Source organism: Lutra lutra, chromosome 10 (genome assembly GCF_902655055.1).
Source record: "Lutra lutra chromosome 10, mLutLut1.2, whole genome shotgun sequence".
Lineage (NCBI taxonomy): Eukaryota > Metazoa > Chordata > Mammalia > Carnivora > Mustelidae > Lutra > Lutra lutra.
Window position 1 is genome coordinate 72,604,088 of NC_062287.1, and position 27,977 is coordinate 72,632,064.

Genomic DNA, 27,977 nt, shown 5'->3' on the forward strand with positions numbered 1-27,977 from the left:
CAATAACAAATCCTAACCACGTGCTTTCTGACAGGCACTACACCATGCAGGAATGATACGGCTGCAACCAAGACATAGGATCTGTCCTCGAGTAGATTCTACTTGAAATGGCGACTGGAATTGCCCACCAGAAATTCAGCTGGGTAAACTCTAATCTGAGCCTGTGAAGTGGTACAATTTGGATTTGCAGGTAAGGGAAGTGGGGTTGGGATATTCCAAAACTCATCCTTGCTGCTGCTCGGAATGGAAACAGAGGACCAAGAAGGGACCACAAGGAATTACAATATCTTTTCTCAGCTCTTCAAAGGCATGCTGCGTCGTCACAGCTTTAAAGTGGCAGTTTCTGAGGAAGGAAAGCCACTTAGCTGTTCTGTGCACCTGCCCTAGCCTGTGCCTCGGCTCCAAAGAGACAGGAATGAGCTGTTGCAGGCTCTACCTCTCCCGGCACCAGGGGGGCAAGCACCATTCACAGTCACCTCTTTCTCCTCCAGCCTAGTAAGCCACTATCCAGGCACCTGTATGTCCTCTAACCACAATACTGCCACCATGTTAGCTTTATTTCCTAGCTGTGTCCTTAGACAAGTTACTTCACAAGTTTCAGTTTCCTCATCTACACATCGGGGATAAAACCGTACGTGATTCCCCAGCATCAATAAGAACTGAAAGTGATCATTACACAGTGCTAAGCGCCACACATGGTACACAGTCAATGACCAACAGATAGGAGCTATCATTATTGTTTCTAAAAAATCCTGTAGTTTCCAATCAAGTCTCCCTTAATTGGTTATTCAAGCCTCCCAACACCATCCTCAGAAAGAACCAGCCTCTTCCTATAGACCCTTCAGGAGCCTAAAAAGAATCTTCTCAACCACAAAACTCAGTCTGGTCCAGCTTTTAAACGTCATCTGCTTGCGGAAGCTCTCCCAAAGACTCAAGGAACTCAGCCAACAACTCTTCCCTGATACCGTCTCTAGATCTCTGGTCACAAATCCTCAGCTCTTACTTGTAGGAGATTTATACTATCAATCACACCCCATTTAGAAAGCTTCAGGAGTTTGTGTCCTCCCTATCATCATATTCCAAGTCCACAGCGTGAAAGCATCCTGGGTACTCAACCAAGTACTGATGGGTTAAGAGGAACACAAGAATCATGGAAATGACCCACATCAAACTCCAGCTCTACGATAACAGATAACAATTTCCAAAGAGTTATAAGAAATCAAAGTTTCCTGAAAACCCAGAGAAGGTTGGACATGACAAAGAAATCTAGTAATATAACTTACATTTACTGCTTCATAGTTTACAAAATGCTTTCACATTCACAACATCATTTTGACAACAACTTGGAAAGATAGGCCAAATAAGTATTAATATACAGACATCAAATCTGAGGCTCAGAGAAGTAAAGGAGATTGTCCAAGAATGAAACCACAACATTAAGTCTCTTGATCCATCCAAGTCCTTCTTCTGTTTGTTGTTCCGTGATACATACTCTATCTTCAAATGATACGCATGCTCCAGGGTACTACTAAAAAAAAAGTCTCACTCTAAGGGAATCACGTGGAAATAAAACCACAAAGAAGATCCTCAAGAATGACTAAATTACCTTTTTGGAGTAAGGAACGTTCCTCACACAATCCTGGGGGTACTGGCTACCCAACCTACGTTTTGTTCAGCAGCTGTGAGCAACTGTGCCCAACCAGCCGGGTCTCCTGAAATGGCACGTGGCAAGGTCCTCACGGGAGCTAGCAGCAGCCTCCTGGTGCCTGCGAGCGAGCTCCCACCCTGCCTCCTGCTTCCCTTTCCCCTTCCACTTCTGGCCTCTGTGAAAAGCCAAAAGCTTCACAATTCATTGTAACAGCAGCTGCTCCTTTCGCAAAGATTTCTTCTATTTCTGCTCCCCACAGCCAGTCTCCCCCAAGTATCTCCCCCAATGGGTGATACCACGCATTCAGGGAAAAGAGCTCCCTTCCAGTCATCTGAAGGTACAGGAGGTCCCTACCACAGGGCTCCCACAGAGAGAGCCACTGCATCACAAAAGGGAGTTATGTAATCACACAAAGAGTAACTCCCCCTTCTCATCATAATTCAGTGGTCCTTCCACCAATGAGGGTCCTGGGGTTCTGAGGGCCACCTCCCAACAGAATGGCCTGGTTTTGCTTCCTTGTTAGTGACGAGAGCAATGTTTTCTCTTTATCCACCTCACATAAGAGGTGCCTACCAGGCAAGGCCTCAGCGGCTCGGGATACTACAGGCCAAGAAGAGGCTGGAACTCCATGGGAATAACCTTTGGAAAGAGGCAAGGCTACGGGGCTGGCTCCTGAAACAGCCATCCAATATAAAGTACCCAGAGGGGCCTGGCAGAAAGAGAGCTGATTGGGGCCAGTGCCAACACCAAAAAGGGCCTCCAAGCAGGAAGCTCCAAGCAGCAGCAACCCTCCAAATAGAGCACATGGCACCTTACTGAGGAATCAGCCATTTGGAACAAGGTCCCAGACAGCGCTCAGGGTCCAGGACAGAGTCCAGTCCCTGAGCAATGAGACTGGCAAAATCCATGCCCTGCTCAGAGTATAGAGTTCACGTACAAGCAGAACTGGCACAGAGGTCCAGCTATCTGAATGGGCTGGTGTGGGAGGGAGAAGGCGCTGAAGAAACACAAAAGGAAGGCCATGGTTCATCAGCCAGCACCCAACAAACTCCAGATCTGGAATCTCGAGAGGGCTCAGGGACAAGGAAGGTGGATGGAAGGTGGACTAGAGCTTCAGGGACAGCAACTAACAGAGCCAAGGAAAGTGGGTAATGACACTAAACAAAGAAAAACTCAATCTAGAAAGAAAAAAGAAGCAGGTTTGTCAGGCTGGATGGCAGGAATATTGAGATGAATGTAAGACATGATCTTTGTTACCCACTGGGGGATGAGCAGCAATTGTCCAAGCAGCCAAGGGCAAACGAATGCAGAACAACAGGCCTGTGCAAAAACTCAAATGTATCAAACATCATGATGATTCTGTTGGTTCAGGATAGATGAGGTGCAGAATGCAAGGGAGAGACTGGTAGAAGGTGAGGCTGGGTGTTCTGACAGGGGCAGGATCAAGAAGAGTTTATGTCAAGCTGGAGATTTTGGACTGCATCCCAGATGGGAAGCCATTGGAAAGTAAGGGCACATGTTCATCCCTGTAACAAGTCTCTGCTGAGCACCTACTATGTGCCGGCCACTAATCACGGTGATGGGGATTCCATGGTGAACAAGGCCCACAACAACCTGGAATTTATGCTCTATTAACCCCATTCTTTGCACACTGGCAGTGGGGATTACAGTCTATGCTTCTCCTTCCCCTGAGGGTAGAGGCGAGGTCTTACCTTCTTCCATATCCTAAAGGCTTGGCTGAGTTTCTTCTACACAACAGGTTTCCAATAAATGTTTATTGTGGGAATGAATTTTTTTTCTGTATTTTCTAAAAATCTTAAAAAAAAAAAAAAAGGTAAGAACATCACAAAATCAGATTTATATTTTAGTACATCATTCCAACAGCCTGTGGGGGCAGCTGGGATGAGGCCAAACTAGAGACAAGGGGTTCTCACTTGAGAGACAGCCACTGAAATTAGGTGGTAGAAAATGGGGGTCCAGGCCAGAGGGACAGTGGCAGAGATGGAGGCATCCTTAGTCCCCTGGCCAACCAGCCCTCACAGAGCTCACACTTCTCCCATCAAACCGCCGCAGCCTCCCTGAAACCCTCATTGGCTTCTGTTTTCCCTCTAAACTTCTGCATGGTTTACTTCTACCCTGGGACAGCCCAGTTTTCAAGGTCAAATGCAACAAAAGACAGCTGGTAAGTTCCAGGGTGAACGTGGGTGCAGCCTGGGGCAGTTGTCATGCTGCAGAGCACAGTGGTGACACGTGAGGTCACTGGGACTATAAATCAGTGCTGACGAATTTCCTCTGCAGCTGGGAGAAAGCAAGCCAGAAGCATCCTTGCTGTCAACACTGATGGCTAACCTCGACAGGAATCCACGCTCTGTGGCACTCCGCAGAGGCTGGCCGTGGATTACCAAGCCTCTGGCCTCCATTATGTTCACTGGTTCTGATTCCAAGATGTGTTTATCAGAAGATCCAGGACAGTTCTGTGTAGCTCCTTAGATCTCAAGTGATTAAAGACAGGAGAGGAGCTCTGACCCATACTTATCACAAAACCCATATCTGAAACACAGAGCACCTGGTATGCTATGAACCTAATAGCATCTGTACAGCACTTGAGAGTTTATAAAAACCCTTCTCTATCTTATTTGCATACTCCAATAATCCTGTGGGCAAGATACAGCAGATATTATTACTCCCACTTTGGAGAGGTCTGACTGACCCAACGTCACAGGGATTGTGGGTGACAGAGCAGAAATTCCATCCCAGGTCTCACTCCACATTCAAGACTGTCCCTCAGACCTCCCCCACCCAGTGAGCACTATGGTTTCCCAGAGTCGTGGGTTAACCTCACAGCCCTGGTCCTTGCTGAGGCTATCCTCTTCCTCCTGCTGTTCTCAGAAGACACTGACCCGGACTGCAAGTCTGGAGAGGGCCACTGCTCTCACTACCGCCTAGTGAGAGCCAGAGCCAAAACCAGAGCCCAGGGCCACGATGGCGTCAGAATTGTCCCAAAAGGAAGCTGTTGGTAGACGGGACTGGCGATGAGAATAAGGGCTCCAAGTGCAGGTTCCAGCCCCGGCACTGTGTCACTATGTGCCATGTAACCCAGGGCTCATGACAGCTTTCTCTCGGAACTCTTGCCCCTCGCCCCTAGCACCAGGGCAGCCACCGCTGCCCTGGCCCACCAGTGCCAATAATGGTGTCTTTCTTCTACCATTTCCAGCCAGCTACCAGACTGTGATGGATGGACTCGCTACAGAGTAAAACCAACTCATCCCTGTTTGGAGGCCTCCCCAAATTAACCTCATCATGCCAGCAAACAATCTGGCTTTCAATCTAACCAGGACAACTAAAGCCACCCATCAGGGGCTCTCGCCCTCTTCTCAACTCACTCACACCAGTCCCTTGCTGTGGATGAAGCTGGGCCCTCATCACACATGGATAAGTAAGACAGCATCTATGCTCGGGGCGCCTGAGTGGCTCAGTGGGTTAAAGCCTCTGCCTTCGGCTCAGGTCACGATCCCAGGGTCCTGGGATCGAGCCCCGCATCAGGCTCTCGACTCAGCAGGGAGCCTGCTTCTTCCTCTCTCTGCCTGCCTCTCTGCCTACTTGTGGTCTCTGTCAAACAAATAAAATAAAATCTTTAAAAAAAAAAAAAGACAGCATCTAAGCTCAAAGAACTCAACGTCTGATTTAGAGACAGACATATTACTAACTACTACAGCGCTTAAATACCGTGCGACAGCTTTGGGCAGCAACCTGGTCTTTGCTCTATGAATTCTTGGCACCTTGCACTGTTCACGGCCCACACTGAGACGCAATAAACATTTATTGAATAAATAAATAAAACTAAGACATAACACGACGACAGAAGATATAGACACACTTCAAAGAAAGCATTTCTCTTCTCCACCTCAAAAATTCCATCTTCACATGTCCCCTTTTCTCTTGACTCCTGTACTATAAGAAAGTATCCTTGCGTCTTGTTAGAACTCATCCCTTCACAGAGACTCCAAGCCTCTCTCATCTCCCCGGGAGCCTTGCTCCAGCTGTGCCCTCGGCCTCCTGCATCTTTGCTCACAGCTCGGGCTCGCTCGCTCGCTCGCTCTCTCACTCACTCTCTTGCTCATGCCTTCCATTGGCCTTCGCACACACTGTAATTTCCCCACACTCACAAAGTGAACTCAAACCAAGCTCTCCTCCCAGTCGCTAAACTTGTCCTCTTATCCTCCTCTGGCCACTGAATCTCTGGGCAAGGTTGTTCACACCTACCGCCTGCATTTCTCACCATCCCCTCATCCCCTGTGTCCCAGCTCGAGCCTCTCAGAGGTGTCACCACAACCTCCCAGCCGTCTTTTCTCAGCCTCTGACCTCCCTGACCTCCTTGTTGAAATTTCCTTAGCTTCTGAGAACGCTGCCGTTCCTGGCTGGCTTTCTCCTTCTCTTGTCGATACACAGTCTCTATCTGGCTGCTCTTCCTCTGCTTTCCTCCTAATGCGAGTTCTTGCCAAGATTCCCCTGTTATTTTGCATTAGCTCCCTTGAGAAATAATTTCATGTCAAAGCTTCCAATTTAGGAAGCCTTTCCAGTCACCACCTCCCACCCCAACCAACCCCCACCCCAACCCTGCAGGATCCAACAGAACCAGAGGGATTGAAAATGCAAGGAAGAGGAGGTCCCCAAGGACATGGTTGGGATGAGACTGTTGTCAGACGCTCTCTTATAGCCTTTGTCACCTTCAGCTGGTCCTGCAATGAACTGATCTTAGCCCGGCCACCAGCTCACAAGCCCCTGAGATGGGAACTCTTCCATCCTTCCCTGCTCCCCGCATTCACCTAATGCAGTGCCCAGACAGACAGGCACACATAAGCATCTGCTGGAGGAAAGACTTAGAACCGGAGGTGCACGTGCATAGCAGCACTTGGTAAACTGTGAAGCCCTAAAGGACAATAAACCTCATCCTCAGCAGACTCTGTAAGAAACTTCTAGGCTGTTCGAGTCTATTACAAGGTCAGACACTCTGTTCTCTGGCTCCACAGGACACATGTTGCCCAAATGCCTGAAAACAAGCAAATGCCCATTCCAGCACAGGCCCGGGCCTGGGAAGTACGGACTGTAGGGGGCGATCGCAGAGGACCTGAAGAGGGTCATGTATCTCTGAAACTTTTCTTTCATTCTGTTTTCATTTATTCAGTCAGCAAACAACCACTGAGCACCCACGAGGTGCCGGGAGCTATTCTAGACCCTGGGAACACAGCTTTGGAGGAGACAGACAAGGCCCTTGCACTCCTGAATCCGACAGTTTCGCACGAGGAGATGGTGACTAAACACAAATAAGACAAAAGTGGATGGTACAGAAAGGCTGGCTGTGTCGCATCCTTTCCCACCCCTTCCAACGAAACAGCCCTGGCGGTTGGCTCCCTTCTCTTCTCTGAGTGTTCCCATGAACAATGCCTGGCTGACACTCTGATGCGTGCTTGCGTGAGGACTCCTGTCAGGCCAGCAGCTGCACACAGAAGTGCCACTGTTCTCACCTCCCAACGAAACCATCGTCGCGTGAACACTGCTCCCCTCCTTGGGGAGGCCTCTGGAGCCTGCTGCACCTGGAAGGGCTGGGCCACAGGGGCTGCACAGGCTCTGAGACCTCACGCTCCTCTAAGAACAGCAGTGACGAAAGCGATTACTTACCAGAGAGCTACTTGGGGATGCTTTTTTCGGGTTGTGTTCAATTCTGTCAGAACCCTCCAGACTCAGCTGATTGCTGGTGGTAGATTTCTGTGTTATTTAGAGCACCGAAGTCCCACAGTCTTGACACAAACTTAAAATTAGAAATGCATTAAATATCGGAAAGGAGGAAGGTCATTCAGGAAGGGTAGCATTCCGAGGGAGCTGCAGGACAAAGACACTCTGGAAACTTCCAGGTTCATTAATGGGTTTTATACAGCATTCGAGTGGTATTTCTCCTTCTGAAATAACCCTGTGGAAAGCGTAGGGGACTGGCTCAAACCTCAGCTAGCTCCGCCGAGTGAGTGACTCGGCAGACTAAAAATAGCTGCTTTCCCACTCGCTCTGACAGCTCGCACCCAGACCCAGCGCACAGGTGGGCCCTCCGACAAACACTTTCAGTCCTGCAGCAAAGTCAGGGTTGATGGCTTCTGGGCTTAACAAGTACCCAATCCTTGGTTCAACTCTTGTTGATTTCCATGTTTCCTGCTCTTGCTCTAAGGGCTGTGTGTGCGTGTGTGTGCCTCTGTGCACACGCGTGCACATGTGCCCTGAGCTCCCTGACTGGGATTTGGTGCTCCTCAACCAGACGTGGGCAGAATTTAAACTGGGAACATGACTCAGGCCCATGGCTGCAGACTGAGCCCAGAGCAAGGCCTTCAGAAACCCTGTGAATCAGGCTGTTTGTCCTGGGCCTTCTCCTAACCTACCTAGCCTCTCTGGGTCTCGGTTTCCTCAACTATAAAAGAAGGATAATCATTCCCAGTGTGGCCTATTTCACAGCATCATGCTGGGAGCAAATGAGATAGGGGACACGGGACTTATTTTCCTTCAGACAGTAATCCTATCAGAAAGACAGATGGCAGGGACGGGACGAGCCAGACAAGCAGCAAGACTGCAAAATGAGGCTGCCCCACTGGAACGGGCAGGCATCCTGAGCGGCCCAGGAGCTAGAACAGATCTAGACTCACAGCTTCTGCTCATGTTGTCCCCTCTGCTGGAATGTCCTTCTCCCTTTGCCAAACACCTCCTCATTTTTAAGAACCCAGCTCAAATAACATTTCTGCTCATGGGTGTCTTCAGCATAAATCACCCCATCTCCCCTGTTCCCTTGGCCTTTCGTACATACCACTCAGCACATCCACTCTGCATAGTAAGGATCTATTTACAAACCTGGAAGTTCTTCGAGGGCGCAGACTAGATTCTTTATCTTTGTATGCACCACCCCCCACCCCAGTCCCCACTGTGTGGTCAATGCAGGCAGGTGGCAGGTATCAACCAATGTTTCCTGGGTTAACTATGGAATAGGCAAGATCCCAAAGCCAAGACAGAGGTAAACTCAGGAAAGCAGGAACGGTGGGACAGCACACACAGAGCCCATAGAGGGGGTGGCAGGTGGGGAGCCCAGGAAGTACTGTCATGGGAGGTCTGTCTGCCCCTGGCAATAAGGTCACAGCCACAGGGACAGCAATCAAAGCTGAACTGCAAGTCCTGGGGGGGCCAGACAGCAGCAGCATCACTAAATCCCAATGACCTAAACTGGAACAGGAGGCCCTGGGGACAAGGAACAAGGGCAGAGAACAGAGCCAAGGCAAAGAGACAGAGCAAGGGTAAGTGGTACTGAAGCCTGGAACCTCTGGATTACTTAAAATGCCCAGGTCTGCCAAAGTTGAGCCAGCAGCAGGGGTCAAGTGATCTTGACTATGACCCTGAGGGACTCCAGGGCAGGAGTCATTATAACTTTATGTAGCGATCATTTCCATAAAATAAGAATCAGATCTGGAAGGGTCTCTTAGATCTGTAAGAAACATCAGGAAACACCTGGTCTAACATCCCCCACCCATATCTGGGAGAACTAAGGGTATAGGAGGAAAAGGGGTTGCTCAAATTCACTCAGCCCGGGCAGAAGCAAAGGTCTTCTGACTCCCAATCCTCATCCCCTCAGAGGCTGCTTGCCTCTTCTGAAGGTCCCATGCACATACTGGGTGCCCAGCTCTAGCTGCTTCAGAACCCTGGGGAGACCCCAACATACCCACTAAGTGAGCACAAGCACTTCTGCTTCCACCTTTGGGCAGAGTTTAGAGCCAAGCTTCCATAGGAAACGTGCAGATGATAGCCCCAGCTGGGGCCAGGGAAGCTGTTGTGGTTCACACATACTCTGCGCGGATATGTACATGGGGGGAGTAATCCCGATTACTCTGCTACTCCTGGAATTTTCCAAGAGTGGCTAGAGGGGCCTAGTATCTAAGGCCAAGCTGCTAGAACATGATACGCATAGTCTTCACCTCTGTAAGAACATTAAAGACCTACCAAGGCTACAATCCCAAAGTCTTTCTCAGGCTAGAGATGAGACATGGCTCCAAAGAAAGTATTCAGACTCTCGGGGGATCAGAGACTCTACCTCCCAGACTCCTGGAACTTTTAATCCAAGTGAGGATATATACACAAAAGGACAGATGCAACTTTACTTCATTTACAAGGCAAGTATGTGAGCTTCAAATACTTTGAGTTCATGTCCTGCCCCCACTGTTTACATACTGTGTGATCTGGGGCCAGGGACTTGCCCATCCTGGGCCTGAGTCTCCTGACGCATAAAGCAGCGAATACAACACTTGCACCCAGTTTTATTGTGAAGATGAAGTAATACGTGTCAAGTCTTTCGTATGATGTGCCACCAAATCGCATTGCGTTTGTCTGCTTTCTTTGGTTCATAGAAAGGGATGGTTATACCGCCTGTGCTTCCCCCTTCTGTGTGGCTGTCACTCTGGATCCCAGACACCTCACTCTCACTCTGCTAATCCCTGGGACACAGAAGAAGGCAACTGGTCGGCTATGGGCCACACTCAATTCCTTGAAGGTCAGGAATCATTAACTTTGTTCAAGGCCATTCCTGTTCCCCAGGTGTCCCTGAACCTCCCTGGCCAAGCCCCTCCCAGGGCAACCCCTCATTTAGTAGGGCTTTATATCTTTTCCAAGGTGAATCCACTCCTAGTAGCTAGGAGCTGCCCACTGGCCTGGGCAGTGGCAAACAGAGCCGCAGGCAAACAGATGCTTGACAGGTCAGACCGGAACATCGACAACAGGGATGACCCCTGGACCAAATTTACCAAAAGGAGACAGCCTGGGGCCTGGTGTCTGAACCTGCAGGGAGCCTGGCAAGTACACGCACCAGCACCCCAGAGCCTGGAGCAGAGATGGAGGGAGCACTGACATGAAGTCGCCCTAAGGCTCAGGGCTCAAGCCAGCTCCTCAGGCAGTCCCGTTAAGAAACACTAAGAAAGGGGCACCTGGGTGACTCAGTGGGTTAAAGCCTCTGCCTTCGGCTCAGGTCATGATCCCAGGGTCCTGGGATTGAGCCCCATATCGGGCTCTCTGCTCAGTGGGGAGCCTGCTTCCTTCCCCCTCTCTCTCTGCCTGCCTCTCTGCCTACTTGTGATCTCTCTCTGTCAAATAAATAAAAATCTTTAAAAAAAAAAACAAAAAATAAATAAAGAAGCTACACAAAAGTCACCTCAGTGTCAGCCTCTTAGGCTGTATGTGCACTGGTCATATCTGTCACAGTACTACACATGACAGCGACCACACAGTGTTAAAAGGCAAAGAAGAGAAGGGCCCAACAGTTACAGAGGGCCTGCCACACACCACGAACCCCATGTGTTGTGCTCACAGATGACACATTGTGGCAGGCATCATGAGCCTCATCTTGCCAAGGAAACCAGAGACTCCGAAAAATCCGTGAGGCCTCTGGGCCTCTGTTGTGCTACCTGACCACGAAGTCCTAAATGTTCTGAGAAAGGCAAAGAAGAGTAAAGGGTCTAAAACCCTCGGTACCAGGTGCCTGGGTGGCTCAGTGGGTTAAAGCCTCTGCCTTCGGCTCATGATCCCAGGGTCCTGGGATTGAGCCCCGCATCGGGCTCTCTGCTTAGCGGGGAGCCTGCTTCCCCCTCTCTCTCTGCCTAACTCTCTGCCTACTTGTCATCTCTGTCTGTCAAATAAATAAATTTTAAAACCCTCGGTACCAAGCTCTCAGCACCTTAGTATTGTGGCTAAGCAGACAATACGAGCTAAAATAGTTCATTCCCTCATTCACTGCTAGGGGAGTCAACGTCTCTCAAACGGAATCTAGAGAAAGACAACAAAAGTCATAAAGATGTTCACAGCCTTTGCCCCTGCAATTTCATCCCCAAGAGTGTATCTTCAAGAAACAGTTCAAAAGGGTACTCACTGCAGAGTCCACCATAGTAACAAAAAAGAGGAAATGAGATAAATGTCCAACATTCGCAGAATGGTTTGGAAAATCCCAGAACCTTTGACTCCTATAATGTTATAGGGCCCATTTAAACAACTTTCAAGATCAGAAAGAAACAAGGCAAAGCATTTGTGATCAAATAAATGAGGACTGAATACCAAACATCCTCGGTGTTCTCACTACAAATTTATAAAGGAGGTACATGTGTATATGCAAAAAGGAATGCAGTTGTGAGGGTGGTTAAGATTAGGGATGGTTTATCATCAACATCATCATCATTATCATTATTACCATGTCTAAATTGCCTTTATGGTTTTGTTTAATGAGTGCCTTTTCAATTAAACAAAGAGAGAGCGAGAAAGACAGACAGACTTAACCCCAGCACTAAGGAAAGGCCCAGGAGGAGCAGGTCTGGGAAGCAGAAACTGAGAACCGTCCTACATACCCGGAAGGAGGAGGCCAGGCAGGCCCCAGGGGAAGGGAAGCCCTCTAGGTATGAAGAGGGTTGTAATTAGTCTGATGCTAATTACAGAAGTCTCGCTAGCTTATTAATTTTTTTTGACAGACTCTGAATGAAGACTGAATTCCTTCATTAAGCCAACTTGGGTTCAGAGGCACATTTCCTACGTGGCCTTCCTCATTCTCTTCAAAAAACCTAGCCTTTCCTTTTTTTTAAGGACAGCAGTAAAGTAAAATTTAGTAACAGAAACATACACCCTGGAGAAATTAGGCCTCCTGCCTTAAATGTAGAAATTCAAGACATTTCAGGGAATTAAAGGGGCTTGAATAAGGAACTGAACTACAATATTTTCCACGCTGGGAAATATAAACAGTAGTGCAGAATACTTAGCTCACTATGAAGGCCCCTCAATCAGGTTCCAACCTGTCTTTCCGACATCACCCCGTATTTGCCCCCCCCAGACACCTCATGCTCCAGCCGAAGTGAACCACCATGGTCCCCCAAACACTTTCTTCACTTTCCTACCCCCGTAACCCCGTTCCATCTATTGTGCCTACCTGAAAGTCCTCTTCTCTCTTAGAGCTGCTTGCTCGAGTATGACCCATCCTCCCAGGCACAGCTCAAAGCCGTGTCCTCCGACACTGGCCTAACCCAATCCGCAGAACCTGACTCCATCTCCCACTCTCTGAAGCGGACCCAGAGTACTCGCAGTCTCTCTGAAGGAGTTACGCCCAGTCTGCTTGTGGTACAGTTATCCAGGCACCTCCCTTTTCTACCATACTGAACCCCAAGCAACTTGAGGCAAGGGACCCCTTCAAAGTCCTGCCTGGAACCCACAATGCCTCTACTAGAAGCACACAGTAGGCCCGCAGTCACTGCTGTGACGCAAGACAAGGGAAAGAGAAGCATCCCTTCTGTAGAAAGTCACTTCCTACCTCAGTTGCTCCTGTTAAGCAGTGCAGAGGCGAAGGCATGCTCTTCTGAGGTCCTGAGCGGGGGCACGATGGATCCTGACTTTGTAGTTTCCAGTCTTCATGAGTCGCCAGCTTCCTCCCTAGTTGACCGTAGTCTGCTCGGCCCCAGGTAAACACCTTGCCAGTTTCTAAAAACAAACATTAGCTGAATTAAGGTTACATTCCATAGCTGTGCTCTCATGGGCAGGCAATGACTTATGAGAGAAAGTGTGAGCATTTATTTTAGTATCAACTACCATGTACCAGTAGCCATCCTATCTTCCTGTAGGGAGAGCACAACTATTCACACTTTCACAGATGTGGGGACTGAGGTTCGGAGGGGTGAGAGGGCACGACCAAGATCAAACAACAGGGAGCACCAGAGCTGGATTCCAGCGGAGGCGGATTCCAAAGCCTGTGTGCCTGCATTTTGACAGGGGACAGGGTGACAGGGAACTCTGGCCACACATTATGGCCTCCCCACCCCTCCTTGGCTCCACCCAGACGTCTGTTCTCAGGCTGTCAGCCGCCTTGAAGTCCCCAAGGCTCCTGCCTTGCCCCATGCCACAATCTCTTAGCACCCTCCTCCTAGCACAATTAATGGCCAGTTTTGTGCGTTTTCTCTCCACATAAAAGGACCTTCAGAGTCTATGCTCTTACCCAAAGGAGCAAGTCTCATAGTCCCAAAGCAAGTGCCTATGTGAGGTGGAAGGGAATGAGAGAAGGGAAAAAAGACAAAATCATTTACAGCCAGGAAAGCCTCAGTCCCCCAGATGCACCATCTGGGAAGCTGGCCAGTGCAGAAGATGATTGAAGAAAATGGATTTTGGAAAAAGAGAAATGCCTTTCTTCTCCCAGATAAGAAGAAATTCACCAAACTCGCTCAGTTGTACCAAGTGCCACATTTGTTATTTCAACAGAAATGCAAAATCCGATGAGGCATAGATTATTAACAGATTCTCTGCAATAAATATGCATAACCATGTGCGCTGTATAAATTCTTTATACATGTTTATTTTAACAAAGAGACTCTTTGCTTAAGAGACAAAACACCAAGCAATGCATATTAAATTCTAGACAAATCTACTACTATGATACTACTGTGTTTAGTATCAAAGCTTCATCTGGCCCTATATTCAACATACGGTTTATAGTGTCAGCTACAATACAACCACAGACTCAGGGGGAAAATGTCGGAATAGCGAAGGGATGCAGTTCAGAGGATGGGCCTGCTCACAGACATCGTGTAGACACCGAGGAGTTCACGGGAAGTTCTGAGCTTCCTCACAGGGGAACAAAGTCTGTGCGGCCCATGGGGTACGGCAGGAACTGGGAGCGGGTCCGCTCAGATGAGCCATTCCGTGGCCTCATACACATTGTTCCTCTTGCCGTGGATGCCCTTTCCTTACATTAGTCTTTTGATAAGCTACAGCTCCAGCTGTACAGTCCAGCCCACATACCACCCGTTCTGTAAAACCTTTTTTGACCCCTCAATCCCTCACAGAAAGGATGAAACCCACCCTCCTGTGGGCCACCTTTATTACTGTACTCATCATCTACTGTGTTCTCATTCCACAGGTAAGAAGTTAAGGTTCAGAGAAGTGACTGGCCCACAGTCACACAACTCCTTCTTCTACCCATGGTACCATTCTGTTATTAGTTATTCACACAGGGTCCACATCAATCAATAACCAACACCCAACACTCAACACTCTCCCCTCACTTCTGTAGGACCCACAAAAAAAGCTCATGTGCCCAGGACCCACAAAGCATCCAAAACTAGCAAACGGTCACTCTACTTGAGCTGGGTGGGATATATAACCAGACTACCCTAGAAAGGAGAGTCCCAGGAAGCTAGAAGATGAGACTGTTACTTCTTAACTTGACCCTACATTCTTCTGCTGCAAAGAACTGGCAAGATGTTATCTGCAAGACTATCAAAGAACTAAATCCCACAATGAATCCATTCCTGTGAAGTAAAACATCTTAGAATCTTCTCTGCTATTGATTACTGATGTCCAAGGCAAACAAGATTGCCAGGATATGGTGTCGCCATTATTCCATCTCCAATAGCAATTCAACCATTCTACTTACATAGCACTTTTCACCTTCAAAGCACTTTACAAAGATTAACTAATTAATTCTCATGTTCCCTGAGGAGGCCACAGACATTCTATTAGAGACAAGCCCAAAAACCAGGCTGACTGGATGTCCAGCCTTCACTCTCCAGCCCAAGTTTGCCCAGTCAGATAGATGCATTCTCTGAAGCTGTCTGTTTTTCCCCAAAATACACCCTGCATTAGAAGGCTCACAGAAGACAAAGGAGATTCTTATTTTCCTTTTCTTTTAAACAGACACTTACCATTTCCTAGGTGCCCAACACATTCAGAGCCACTATCTTAATTAATCCTCAAAATAGTTCTACATAGTATAGATTATTAAACTTATTTCACAATGAGGTTAAATGACTTGGTCAAGACCAAACAATCAGCAGATGGTAGAGCCAAGATTAAAACCCATTGTTTTTTCTGACTCCGAGCCCTGTGGTAGCTCCACTGACCGCCCAGCTGCTGTCAGTTCTTACAGTGTTTGAGGAGGGGGAAAGTCCAGATCAAATGGGTATGTTCCCGCTCATTTCCCAGGACACCTTGCAGAACTCAGGACTATAAGTGCTGAATAAAGGCATTTAACACAAGGATGATGATTTTAGGTCACCTGGAGTAAAAAGAAAACAATGAATCCACACACGCAAAATGTTCACTAAGGCACTGTAGACAAAAATATGTCTCAAGCAGAAGCCTGCTGTCAAATCCGAGGAGATTCAGAGCACAAATGTAACAAGCAAATTTTTGCCTTATAGCCAAGAATTATATGTTACTGTGGCAAAAGAGACATACATTAATGTCATCCAAAAAGTACAAGTATGTGTCTTCAGATAAATGAGAAAAAGGACCAAGAGCACAAAATAAAGTCAGCAAGTAAAATATCATTTCAAGGCCTGTCCGTGCACAAACTGACACAAAATCACTATGGAGCCAAGACGTTAGGCACAGGTGGCAAAAGATTCCAACACAACACAGAACACAACAGGGGCCAAGTAAGCAGCATTGACAAAGCATGCCTAAAGAACTTGCAGGATTTCAGGCCAAAATTGTCCTAATAGGCTTGATGGAACAAGTGACATTAAAGTTGAACTTCTAGAGAGGAAAAGAAAAGGGGAGAATGAGGTAGAATATTCTAGGAGTGGGGAGAAGGGACGAGCGATGACAGAACCAAAAGGCACAAGGTGGGGCAGGTGGAGAGACAGTGAGGGTCACAAGGAAGAGGGTCTTCAAGGTGAGTCAGGACTGCGGGCTGGGGTCACCACAGGGACATGCCAGGCTTGGGGTCTGGATCCCACATTCCAGCCCAGTCCAAACTTGCTGGCTTGCACTCCCCTGTTAGTAAAGTATTTTTTTGACATACCATATATGTGTATACACACATATACACCTCCATGCACATATATGTATACATCCATTTGTTAAAATATATACTTGTATTATATACATATATCAATTATTAATATACTCTTATTTTAAAATATACAGTGTAAAATATACTCACAATGTAGAAAACTTAAAAGAATGAGGTAAAAATACATAAAAGAAATCATAATTTTTCTTCCCATACCCTGGTAACTCATCTCACATGCTCACTTTAGGAACTGTTGCTAACTAGACCATGGGGAGACTGCAGACAGGGGGCAGGGGTGGGGCCTGGTCAGAGGAGTGTTTGGAAATGGTGCATCTGGCAAAGGTGGAGGGGCCAGTAATAAGAACATTCATAATATTCACAGCTAACACTAGCATTGCACCTACTGTGTACTATGTACTGGTCCAAGCATTGTCTGCATGGTATCCTGGGTATCTCTCTGCCCAGCCCCATCTGGTGCACAAGGAACTAGGCACTTATCCAAAGGCAGAGCAGTAGTAACCAAAGGGAAGGAAGAAAATCACTACAATTACACAAGCCTGAGACGGGTCAGGGTTTGAACCTACGGTTGAAGTCACAGGGGAAAACAAGTGAAGAATATGCGAGACTTGGTACCCCATCAGATGTCAGAGAAAGGGAACAGGAGGAGATGAACACCACTCTGAGATTTCAGGATTTCAAGGCTGGTGGGAAGGTGGTGGTGCCATTAAAAGAAATAGACAAAAGGGCAAAGATGCTAGATCTGCGGTCCCATCAAAGGTAGTCATGAAATATTATTTCATTACTAAATGATTTAACTCTCTTGAGTGGTTTTGCAATCTTATCAAACAGTCAAATATAAATAAAGAGGAAATGGGGTGTCTGCATGGCTCAGTCCGTTAAGCATCTGCCTTTGGCTCAGGTCAGGATCCCAGGGTTCTGGGATGGAGCCCTGAGCCCTCCCTACTCGGTGGGGAGTATGCTTCCCCCTCTCCTATCACTCACTGTCCCCCACCCACCTGTTCGCTCTCTCTTATTTTCTCTCTCTAAAATAAATAAATACAATCTTTTATTTAAAAAAAAAAAAAAGAGGAAGTAAATGAGGAGAAAGATTATTCTGTGCCAAGCCCTGAAGGGGCAGAGGAGGTCAGAAGGCTAGGGGGCTGGTGAATATTCAAGGGGCCAGCTTCCTTCAGCATCTATCAGAGGGTTTTCTGGAATGAGGGTAAAGGCAGGTAAGAAGCCACTCCAGCAATATCTAAGCTCTTTAGGGAAGGGGAATTTCTACCCCACTCCAGGGAAAAGGGTCCTGAAGGTGAGAAGAAAATGGAGTGTGATATAAGGAGCATTCACACTTTAACAGAATGTCCCAAAGGGGAACAAAGTGACATTGAATGTATCTGAGGGAGTCAGCAAACAGAAGTAGATGTTATAAAAACACACCCCTGGGTCAAGGCAGAGAAAAGGCCATATAGCCCCCCAGTCCTTCCCATAGCATATTCCAGGGTACTAGGAAGCCTCCTGGAGCACACGCAGGTGACAAGTGAGCCACTCCCTAGCTAGGAGTTTGTGACATTCATAATTCATCTGCTAACAAACACCAGTTACTCTCAGGTTATTAATTCTGAGTCTATAAAGTATGAGAACCTGATTTCTCTAACTCATCCTTTGTTCTGACATTTGGACAGAGATTTTATTACAAGGCACTGATGACAACCAAGGACTCAAATGCAGAACGAACTGGCATCCCCAGTTTAATCTTCCCAAGGAAGGAGAAGAGTGGGAAGGGAGAGGGCTCAGGGCACAGGTGGCAGAAGCAGTCACACTAGGCTGTGATAAATGTGCCCTGCCTCCCTTCCACAGAGCAGCTATGCCACTCCCCTCTGTCCCTGGCTGTTGCCAATGTCCCAGCCCCCTTCACCTAGTCGACTCCTACTGCCTCTTCAACTCTGAGGGTCCTCAAGCCAGACCAGGTTCCTCTGAGCAACAATCTTGGAAAACGACGTTCCTCATCTTGGGGCACTTCTCTCGGTTTATAAACATACACTCATTAGAAAGACTTTTGATTAATGTCTGCCTCCTCTTCAGAGAGTGAGCTCAATGACTTCGGGGACTGTCTGGTTTTGCTCATCCCTAATCCCTAGAGCAATGCCCAGCACAAAGCTAGTACTCAATGAATATTTGTTGCCAGAATAAACAAATGAAATTAACTACTGAATTTTATCATTCACTGGTTCCATAATCTTGAGAAAATTACCCAACATTTATAAAACGGGAATAATAACATCTACTTGAAAGGCTATTTTAAGGATACTTTTGCAAAAAGTATGCAACACAGTAAATGTTAGCCACTAGTACTCTCATTCTCCTGGTTCACCTCCATAGCCTTAATCAAGGATTTTCAGTGTCCACTCACAGTGTCTACCAATTTGTCAGATCTTCTCAGCCAACACCCACCTACCAATGTCTTAGAGTCAATGTCTCTATGGACAACCAAAGAAGCGGAAGAGCATTGAAGACTCCATCTTGGAATTCTGGATTTTTATAAGATTTGAGCATACTATCTGGCATGTCAGAGGCCTCTGAAGGACCATGCGATACCAACAAATGGAAGCTAGGGAAAGAGAAGAGAGCAGTGGGGAAGTGAGAGGAAGCTTTAACCTAAGACTCAGAAGACCTGGCCTAGTCCTGATTTCTTTTAGGCTATGTGATCTTGAGGAGGTCCCTTCTCCTCCAGGGGTCTACTCTTCCCAACCATAAAAAAAAGAGGACTGGGTTAGATGGTCTCTGAGACATTCCTGATCTACACTTCAACGACGAGGTCTAAAAATCTTCACTGTCAAAGTGAGTGGTGTACAACCCAATTTTACTGGCATCCTTAGAATATTTAGTCTGACCAGTGTCCTAAAATAAAACACCCACCCATATCAAAGACCACTTATGGGGCCCCTGGGAGACTCAGTCGGTTAGCATCTGCCTTCGGCTCAGGTCATGATCCTGGGGTCCTGGGATCAAGCCCCGTGTTGGGCTCCTTGCCCAACATGGGAGAAGTAGGAGCCAACTTCTCCCTCTCTCTCTATCTGCCACTCCCCCTACTTGTGCTCTCCCCACCTTTCTCTCTCTCAAATAAACAAAATCTTAAAAAAAAAAAAAAAAAAGACCACTCATATAGTTAACGATTTAAATGAAGACTGGGATTGACTGTATATCCTGTTATTTCTTAGTAAAATTTCCTTAGTCTCCAAAGTTGTATCATGGACAATATCGCCAATAAAAAAAAGTTTGGAATTTCTGAAGTTAATGCAGGAATAAAATTCCCAAACATTGGCTGCCCAACTAAAAAGAAGCAAGAATGAACAAAAGGTAAGGGACTGTGGAGACTTCTACAGAGAGGTGACTCTGGGTGAAACTCTACTTTAGGCACTGCCATTAAGTTATCTACTCTAATCGGCCCTGAATGATTGGTGTGAACCCCCTCTTACAGATAAAGAAATAGATCACAGAAGTTGAATGACTTGCTCAAGATCACACAGCTCATATGCTGCAAAGCTACGATGATAATAATAATAGTAGCTAATATTCTGAGGGCACTTCTTTCATGCTAAACTCTCCCTGGCTTGTCCCATTTCGTCACAGAAACACCTCACGAGTAGGCATCATTAAAATCCTCAAATTACAGGTGGGGAAATTAAGGCACAGGAGAGGTTAGGGCTGAGGTTAGGGTTCAGGCTCAGCCTCCTGCAACTGTCAGCAGCAGAGCTTGGACAGAGTCCAGGGACCTGGCACAAGTGCTGGGACCCCCAGTCACTGCCCTGGAGAGGACATACTGCTTTTCACTGGGTCACACTCCCTCTTCAAAAAGGAACATTCCCGAGGACTTCTGGAGGTTGTTCAGGGTCACGAGGACACAAAGAGCCTAGCTGCTGAGTGACTGAGCACGCTTCATCTGTGGCCTACATGGCCAAGGTCAGAATCCCACAACATACCACGCATGCCATGCAGCTGCCCCATTTTGTCTTCACTGACTCTATTAGCTATCAAATTGGGAGCACTGGTAATGGAAGTCAAGACAGACTGCACCCTGAGGAGGCCCCAGACCAGCTACAGGACGATATCATAGAGGGCGGGGCTTCCCAGACAAAAGCAGGGAGGAATGGCTTCTTCTCCTGAACTGGGTCCTTACTCTAAGTAGTTCCTTGGCCTTCCACACAGTCCCTCTGTTCTCTCCATGCTGGACAGCTGCTCCTTTATCAAAGACATACCTTACTTCCTCCCTCCCAGGATCTAGGGTCATGCTGGGTCCAAGCCCCTAAATCTGGTCAACCCATAATACTGCTTTGCTCATTCTACCTACAGAACTCCTTCTCACCCTTCAGGGTCCGGCTTGAATGTCACTGCCATTCTAAAGCATCCCATCATCCTCCTGTTTCGACATCCCTTCCTTTAGGAGCCACTAGAATAAGGCTTGTACCTTTGTTCCAACAACTATTCTATACCACCAAATGCAAGATTATTTGATGGCAGGTCTTGTGTTGCCCTCTATCTTAGCCAACGTTCTCCAGAGAACCAGAATAAGGGGATTCAGGGGCGCCTGGGTGGCTCAGTCGTTAAGCGTCTGCCTTCGGCTCAGGTCATGATCCCAGGATCCCAGGTTCGAGCTCCACATCGGGCTCCCTGCTTGTGTTCCCTCTCTCGCTGTATCCCTCTCTGTCAAATAAATAAATCTTAAAATACAAAAACAAGGGGCGCCTGGGTGGCTCAGTGGGTTAAAGCCTCTGCCTTCAGCTCAGGTCATGATCCCAGGGTCCTGGGATCGAGCCCCACATCGGGCTCTCTGCTCCGTGGGGAGCCTGCTTCGTCCTCTCTCTCTGCCTGCTTCTCTGCCTACTTGTGATCTCTGTCTGTCAAATAAATAAATAAAATCTTTAAAAACAAAAACAAAAACAAAAACAAAAAACTAAGAGAATAGAGAGAGAGAGATGTATAAGGAATTGGCTCACATGATTACAGAAGCTGCAGAGTCAGTGTCTCAGCTCCAAGGCTGTCAAGCAGCAAGAGCTAATGTCCCAGAAGACCACCAGGCAGGACAATTCCCTCTTATTCAGGGAAGGGTCTGGTCTGCCTTTTGTTCTACTCGGGCCTTCAATTGATGGAAGAGGCCCACTCATACTAGTGAGGGCCAATAATACTCAGTCCATGATATAAATGTTCATCTCATCTAAAGACACCCTCGCAGAAATACTCAAAATAATGTTTACCAAATATCTGGGCACCTCATGGCCCAGCCAAGGTGACACATAAAATCAACCATCACACCCACTAGAAGGCGAAGAGCAATGATCCTTTCTTATTCTCTCTGTATTCCTCTCAGCACCTAGCACAGGGCCTGGCCCAGAGCAGGTGCTCAGTGTTCATTGAAGCAAAAGGGGTCTAGGCATTGCTCTTACCATAGACTTTGGATGCCACCAAGGACATGAGAGACCATCCCATCCAACTCCCCCAAAGAGAAGACAAAACTGAAAAAAGTATCTTTCCCAAGTCCCAATGACTACTTAGAAGCAGAGCCTGCACTCACAACATTCAGCACAACATTACTGCCCACTTTCTGTAGGCCAGGTGCTCTCCCAGGTACTAGGGTCTACAAAACTCCCCTCCTTCGTGGAGCTTATATTCAAGTGGGGTTGTGGGGAAGGATGGGGGGAGACAGGCAACTGATCAAATACCATAAAAATCATATGCCCTGGCAAATGACTCTGAGTGCTATAGAGAACACACAGTAGGTAAAAGGGACAGGCAGAGCTAGGGAGGGCACTGGAGGCCTAGGGCAGGCACTCAGCTCCCAGCTTCCCATCTGGGGCTCTTCCTCTGCTACACACCACCTTGCTTAAAGGAAGAATCTTTACAAGAACTCAGCCAGCTGAGGGGGCAATGAAATTTGCTCTATCTACCTCTCAGGACTGTGATGCGAAGTAAGGGGGACAAACATGAATAGTCTGTAAACTCCAAGGGAGGTGCTAGTAATATCATGAGCAATCGCTGTTTGTCTAAAGCCAGACTGCGAGAGCCATTGGGAGAGGCAAGGCCTTGAGCCCTGGCTCTCAGGGGGCTGCTCTGGTGGGATGCCTGGTTGAGCCCCGGCTCTCAGGGGGCTGCTCTTGTGGGATGCCTGGGTTCCCTGTTCCTCCAAGGATCTGGGCACACACCAGGCTGATGGTCACCCCCAGGACTTGCTTGGTGTCTGGAGAAAACTCTCTGGGGGAGGCTGGGGGCCCTGCAGATGTTTCCCAGCTCACGTCACATTCAAACTCCAGAGTTTTTTCGCACACTTTTAGACTCTTATTAATAACATTTTAAAATGCAGATTGCTGCCTAATCTTAGCTGCGTAATTAAAAAAATAATCTTGCTTCTCTCCCTCCCAGCGAGAAAGGAAACTATACCCCAGGGCTTCTGCAGCTAAGAAATCACGCCCTGCAGAAGAGCTGGTAGGAGGCTCAAGTAGAGATGGGGGCAGGGGAAGGGGGGGTGGAGGTGAAGCCAAGAAGCGAGTCTAATCCCTTGACTTTACAGAAAATGAAAAGGAGGCTGAAGGAGAGGAGTGATCTGCCCAAGGACACACGAAATGTTCTAGCAGAGCCAGAATCAGAATCCCACTTTCCTGCTTCCCAGCAGACTCTGGACTGTCTCCTAGAGCAAGGAAAGAAGAAGACAGCCTATAAGTTCTTAGAGGGTAGGAATAATACCTATGTCCTCACGCCATGAGTACTGTTCATCTGGAGAAGAAGCTAGAGGTTTCAGATGTTCAAGATGGTCATGGGAACAAAGCTCAAATTCTTTACATTTGTGACAGACTCACTCACAGCAAGAAGGACCTCAGAGCACTCTAATCCAACCATCCACTCGCTTCTGGCTGGGAAAAGTGAGGCCCAGTAAGGAAAGTGACTTACTCACCTGGGGTAAATAGCGAGTTAGAAGCAAAGCAAGACTAGGGTTAGGGTTAGGGTTCTAAGCCAGGTCACCCTGACTTCTACTCCATCCCGTCCACAGCTTCAGAGAGAAGTACCTGTCAGCCTCTCACAGGTCCCACTGCTAGCTGCATCAGCTAAAGCTTTCTAGGCTCCTTGGCAGAGAAGAAGAGACACGGGTGAAGCCCTGCCTTTCTCGCAGGGATGGCTTTTCAGGAGGCCCAAGGGCTGGGGGACAGAACGATACACGTCCCTACCCCATCTCCTCGGGGTTCCTTTTCTCCCTACCTAGAGCTGCCGCTCTCACCCTGGACTCCACCTCCAGTCACTGTCCATTACAAAAGGTCAGCAGCAGCTCCCATCTCTGTGAAGTTACTAAAAAAGAAGGGGGGAAAAAGGCCAGGCGCTGCACCCAGCTGTTGGCGAGGCCTCGTTTTCTGCTGCTGATGATGACTCACAATGCCCAAGCTGGAGGCTGGAGCTGGGAATGAGACCTGAGAGGCTGGTTTGCCGAGGAAAGCCGCAGTTCCCAAGCACGCCAGCCTGGGGAGAGGAATGCTCCAGGCCAGTGATGTCCCAGCCCATGGCCGTAGGAACACAGCTCCCCCTGCAGACAACCCCGAGGCCCTGCAGGAGCAGGACCACAGCCAAACCACGGTGCTAGAGCTGTTATGAAGAAGAGAGGGTTCCAGCTCAGAAGCCGCAAGAGATCCTACAACCCCCCCAGAAACACTAATCGCACTCCAAAGAGAAACTGGCTTTCAGTTCATGAGGCCCAGATTCACATCTTCAAACAGGGGAGATAAAGATTGCTGCCACTCTTTCAGGGTGCACATAATTCACCAGGGTCAGGAGCAAGGAGGGGAGGGAGCCTATCCTAGGATGCCAGTGCATGCTCAACCGGTGAGAATGTCTTAGGACACGACTTAGCCTGGTGCCTCTCAAATTTCCTCCAACCCCACCCCTGGGAATTTCTCCCAGGCTCTTTGTGACAGGTGTCCTAACAGGGCTGCATTCGCAGATAGGGAAGCACTCTCCCACCCCCACACACGAGGACCCGTCAAGGTCAAGAACTGAGCAGCAGGACAAGTTCAGGAGAGGCCTTGGAAGTGAAGCCCACTTCACAACGGCTTGGAGACTTGCCACCTGCATCAAGCAGTGTCAGAAATGTGCATCCCCACAGGAGGCCACTGAGGAGAACCCAGTATGATCAAGCACCCGCCAGGAAAGGCAAGATAATCAGGAGACCCGGGGGCCAGCAATTTCAGTGAAAGGGGTTGGGGGAGGCTTAAAGTCCAAGTCCACGGTCAAGGCTGATATGTGTGGCAAACACTGCAGTTACATTCAAGTTGCTCATCTGGAAGTGCATGGCCTCCTAAGTGCGAAGGTCCGCCAGGCCAGATCCATGGTGGGACAGTCTGTCCTTCCTTCCCTTCCACATCTGCTCATCTCCCTCCCACTCTGCTCCCAGTTCCCATCTGTCCCTCAGGCACCAGAAGAAACACCCTTTACCAGCACCCCACCTGCCAAGAAACTCTAAGTCGCCAGTGCGGCCTCCTGGGAAAAGCGGACACGGTTTAAGTCTCCCTCCCGTGATTCACCTCTAGCCACGCCAGACACGGGCAGGAGCCAAAGCTACAGGGCCTTCCCTGGAGAGGCTGACTTTTCCATGGCCAGGGACTGCGAAAGGCATCTGCTACACGGGATTTTTCATTTCATAGGATCAGTTCCAACCAAATCAACAGAGCACTGTTACTATGGACCATCTGCCAGGACCCGGAAACAGCCCTGTTACATAAAGGGCTGGTGTAATGAAATTGATTAAGCTGGATTCTTCCTCCATAAAGGCGACGAAGCACTTGGAGTCTCCTTCAGAGGGACAATGTGGGGCAGCGAAGAGGTCCCAGGTGAGGGTCCCACGGCGTTCCAATCCTGGCTCTGCATCCGTTAGCTATATAACTGTCCTCCCAGGCTTGTTTTCCTACATTTCAAATAAGGAGAAGACGGTCCCTTCCAGCATTAAAATTCTGTGACTTACTACTGTTTTTACCAAAATGGGAAAAAAAAAATTAAGCTCATTTTGATGTTAATGATGTACTACAGGGTTAATACTCTTCCCCAAAAAAGCAGGGGGAGAAGGGGTGAGTGGAGCCACTCACTCTGGGGCTGGCTGGAGGAAAGTGTGAGGAGAGGAGAAACCAAAGGCTGGAACCTTCTATCAGCCCAAGCAGGAAGGACCCAAGCAAGTCCCAAATACTTTCACTGGGAAGCGGTACTTCTGTGACTCTCTGCCCGAGCACACAGCAATTCCCAGCCCACAAAGTGCTTTCCCCACAGCCTTGAGCTGACCAGTCGTCCTGCTAACTGCCCTCCCTTGCTGCACGCTGAGCAGAGTATGGCTCAGCCACTAGGGAGGGGGGCCCACCTCTCCTAAGTCCCCTTTAGGTCCCTCCTATGTGAAACGCAAGTGAGCCGCCCTCCGCAAACTCTGTGCAAACAGATGATTCTGTAAAGGCCTGGCAAACACCTGGCCCAGTGTGTCTTTGATAGAGGTGAGCAGCCCTTCCCCACACACCTCCATCTCCTCGGGCAGGTGTGGGAGAGGCCCCCAAGCTGCTCATCTTTAGGCCGCAGAGAAATGTGTATTGACGGCAGCGTGATGGCTTCCTAAGTGACCTTGCACGTGGCCTAGGACATCTCCCCAGAAGGTAGACCAATGAGCCAGAGAACTCCAGTCCCTACCAGTCTTATGCATTCCACTGGTCACCCAGCTCATGGGGGATAGGGCCAAAGCACCTAAAACTCAGCCACAGATGTGAGGCCTGAAGCAGAAGGCCGGTGTGAGGTAAGAGCCACCTTGAGGCACGGCCTTTCCTTCATCATTCCTATTCCTCCACCGCGCCCTCCCCCTCGCCCCCCTGACAGAAATGTCCAGCTGCCCCTTCCATGGCTCACACGTAAGGCCTGAATAAGGACCCACGCCTGTTACACTTGAATGATTCCAGTCCCTTCCGCTTCTCTCCAGCCCCTAGCTAAGCAAACTATGCCAAGGGGCACCTCCCATTTCTACAGCTTTATTTCCAGTATTCCTTCTGCCTGGAGTGCCCTCCCCTCACCTCTGCCTAGTCAAAAAATACTTATCGAATAACAGAGAGAAGGAGTGAAGAAGGAATGTTAAGTGAATGACATCATATATCCCACGAGGCAGACAAATCAGAGATTAGGAGGCTCATTTAACAGATGAGGAAATTCAGGCCCAGAGAGGTTAAATGACTTGCCTAAGATCACACAGCCAAAAAACAGCCAAACAGAGCTTGAACCTGGCTCTTCAGGTCTTTTGGCCACATGAGGCTTCCTCCTGAAGTAAAAAGTCACTCTCTGATTAAGAAGAAGATACCCAAGATTCCTCAAAATGGCCCACTTTCGTCTTGACACACGTCCGAGAGCACTTCAAGGCACTGGCTGTCACTATGATTATTGAGAGCTCCCGTGAGACAGGCAAGGTCCCCCGAGGAAGGGCAAGTGCAGTGCCATCTCTCAAGACCCTAAAAATGATGGTGAAATTACAGGCCAGTCACTTAATGCTCACTTTGAGAGAGCTCCTGGAACAAATCAATCCACCAGGAAAGAGGAGAAGGATTCCTTGAATGAAAACCGAGCCCTCTGACTGGGTCCTCTAAACCCTTCCCAGAACCATCTGGTGAGCTCGCAGCATGGCTGGAGTCCACAGTGGCTGAAACCAAGGACTGAAGGGAAGGCCTCGCAGACATCCAGGGCAAGGCTGGCCCTAACACCGTGCACCACCAGGCATCACTGTCCACCCCAGGGAGCGGAGGCTCTCTGCCCTGGGCTCCCCGAGAAGGCGGGAAGAAGGCAGGGCCACAGGCCATGTCTCCTGAGCCCAGGCCCCTGGAATGGCCCAGCCATGTCCAGAAGCTGCAGCCATTCCGTGCAGTTACCACTCACTGAGACTCTCCTCTGGGCCCGGGGAGACACAAAGGTGAGTAACACAGAACAAGACCCTCACCTGGCAAGGCTCACATTTGCTGAGGAGATGTGACAAGTAAACAAACCCTGGTTCCAGGCAGCAAGAACTGCTGTTGTGAAAAATAAAGCCGTGCAGGGAGAGGAGCGTGCTGAGAAGGTGGCGGTGGACAGGGAGGGCCTCTATGGGAGGTGACCGTGTGCAGAAGGCGCCTGTGTGTGTCAAGAGCTTTGTGGGGACCATGGTCCCGCACTCCTGGTACAGGGAAGGGCTGGAGCCCAGGCACAGAGAGCAAAGGTACCCAGCGTCCCCTCAGCCGCCACCCAACCTGCCTGTGACTGCCCTCCTCTTCCATGTTTCTAAGACCTCCTCCCCAGCGCCCCCATAATGCCCCTACTTCCCAGAAAGAGAGAAGAGTATGTGTTCCTCCCTGCCCCATAGCCCGAGAGTCACCTGCCACATCTGCAGCACGGTCACTTTGAGGGGAGGTGGCATGATGCAATAAGATGAGTGTGACCCCTGACATCAAACAGAGCCTGGTTCAATGGTCT

At 48.6% G+C, this 27,977-nt stretch overlaps 1 protein-coding gene across 13 annotated transcripts in view; it reads right to left on the minus strand.

Moving 5' to 3' along the window:
* Positions 1–27,977, minus strand: part of SERGEF (secretion regulating guanine nucleotide exchange factor) — a 222,326-nt gene that overhangs the window by 156,744 nt on the left and 37,605 nt on the right. For all 13 annotated transcript variants that reach the window (XM_047692726.1, XM_047692722.1, XM_047692721.1 and 10 more), the window contains one exon: positions 13,008–13,174. In XM_047692726.1, coding sequence (XP_047548682.1) covers positions 13,008–13,174 — 167 coding nt within the window. The remainder of the gene's footprint in view (positions 1–13,007; positions 13,175–27,977) is intronic.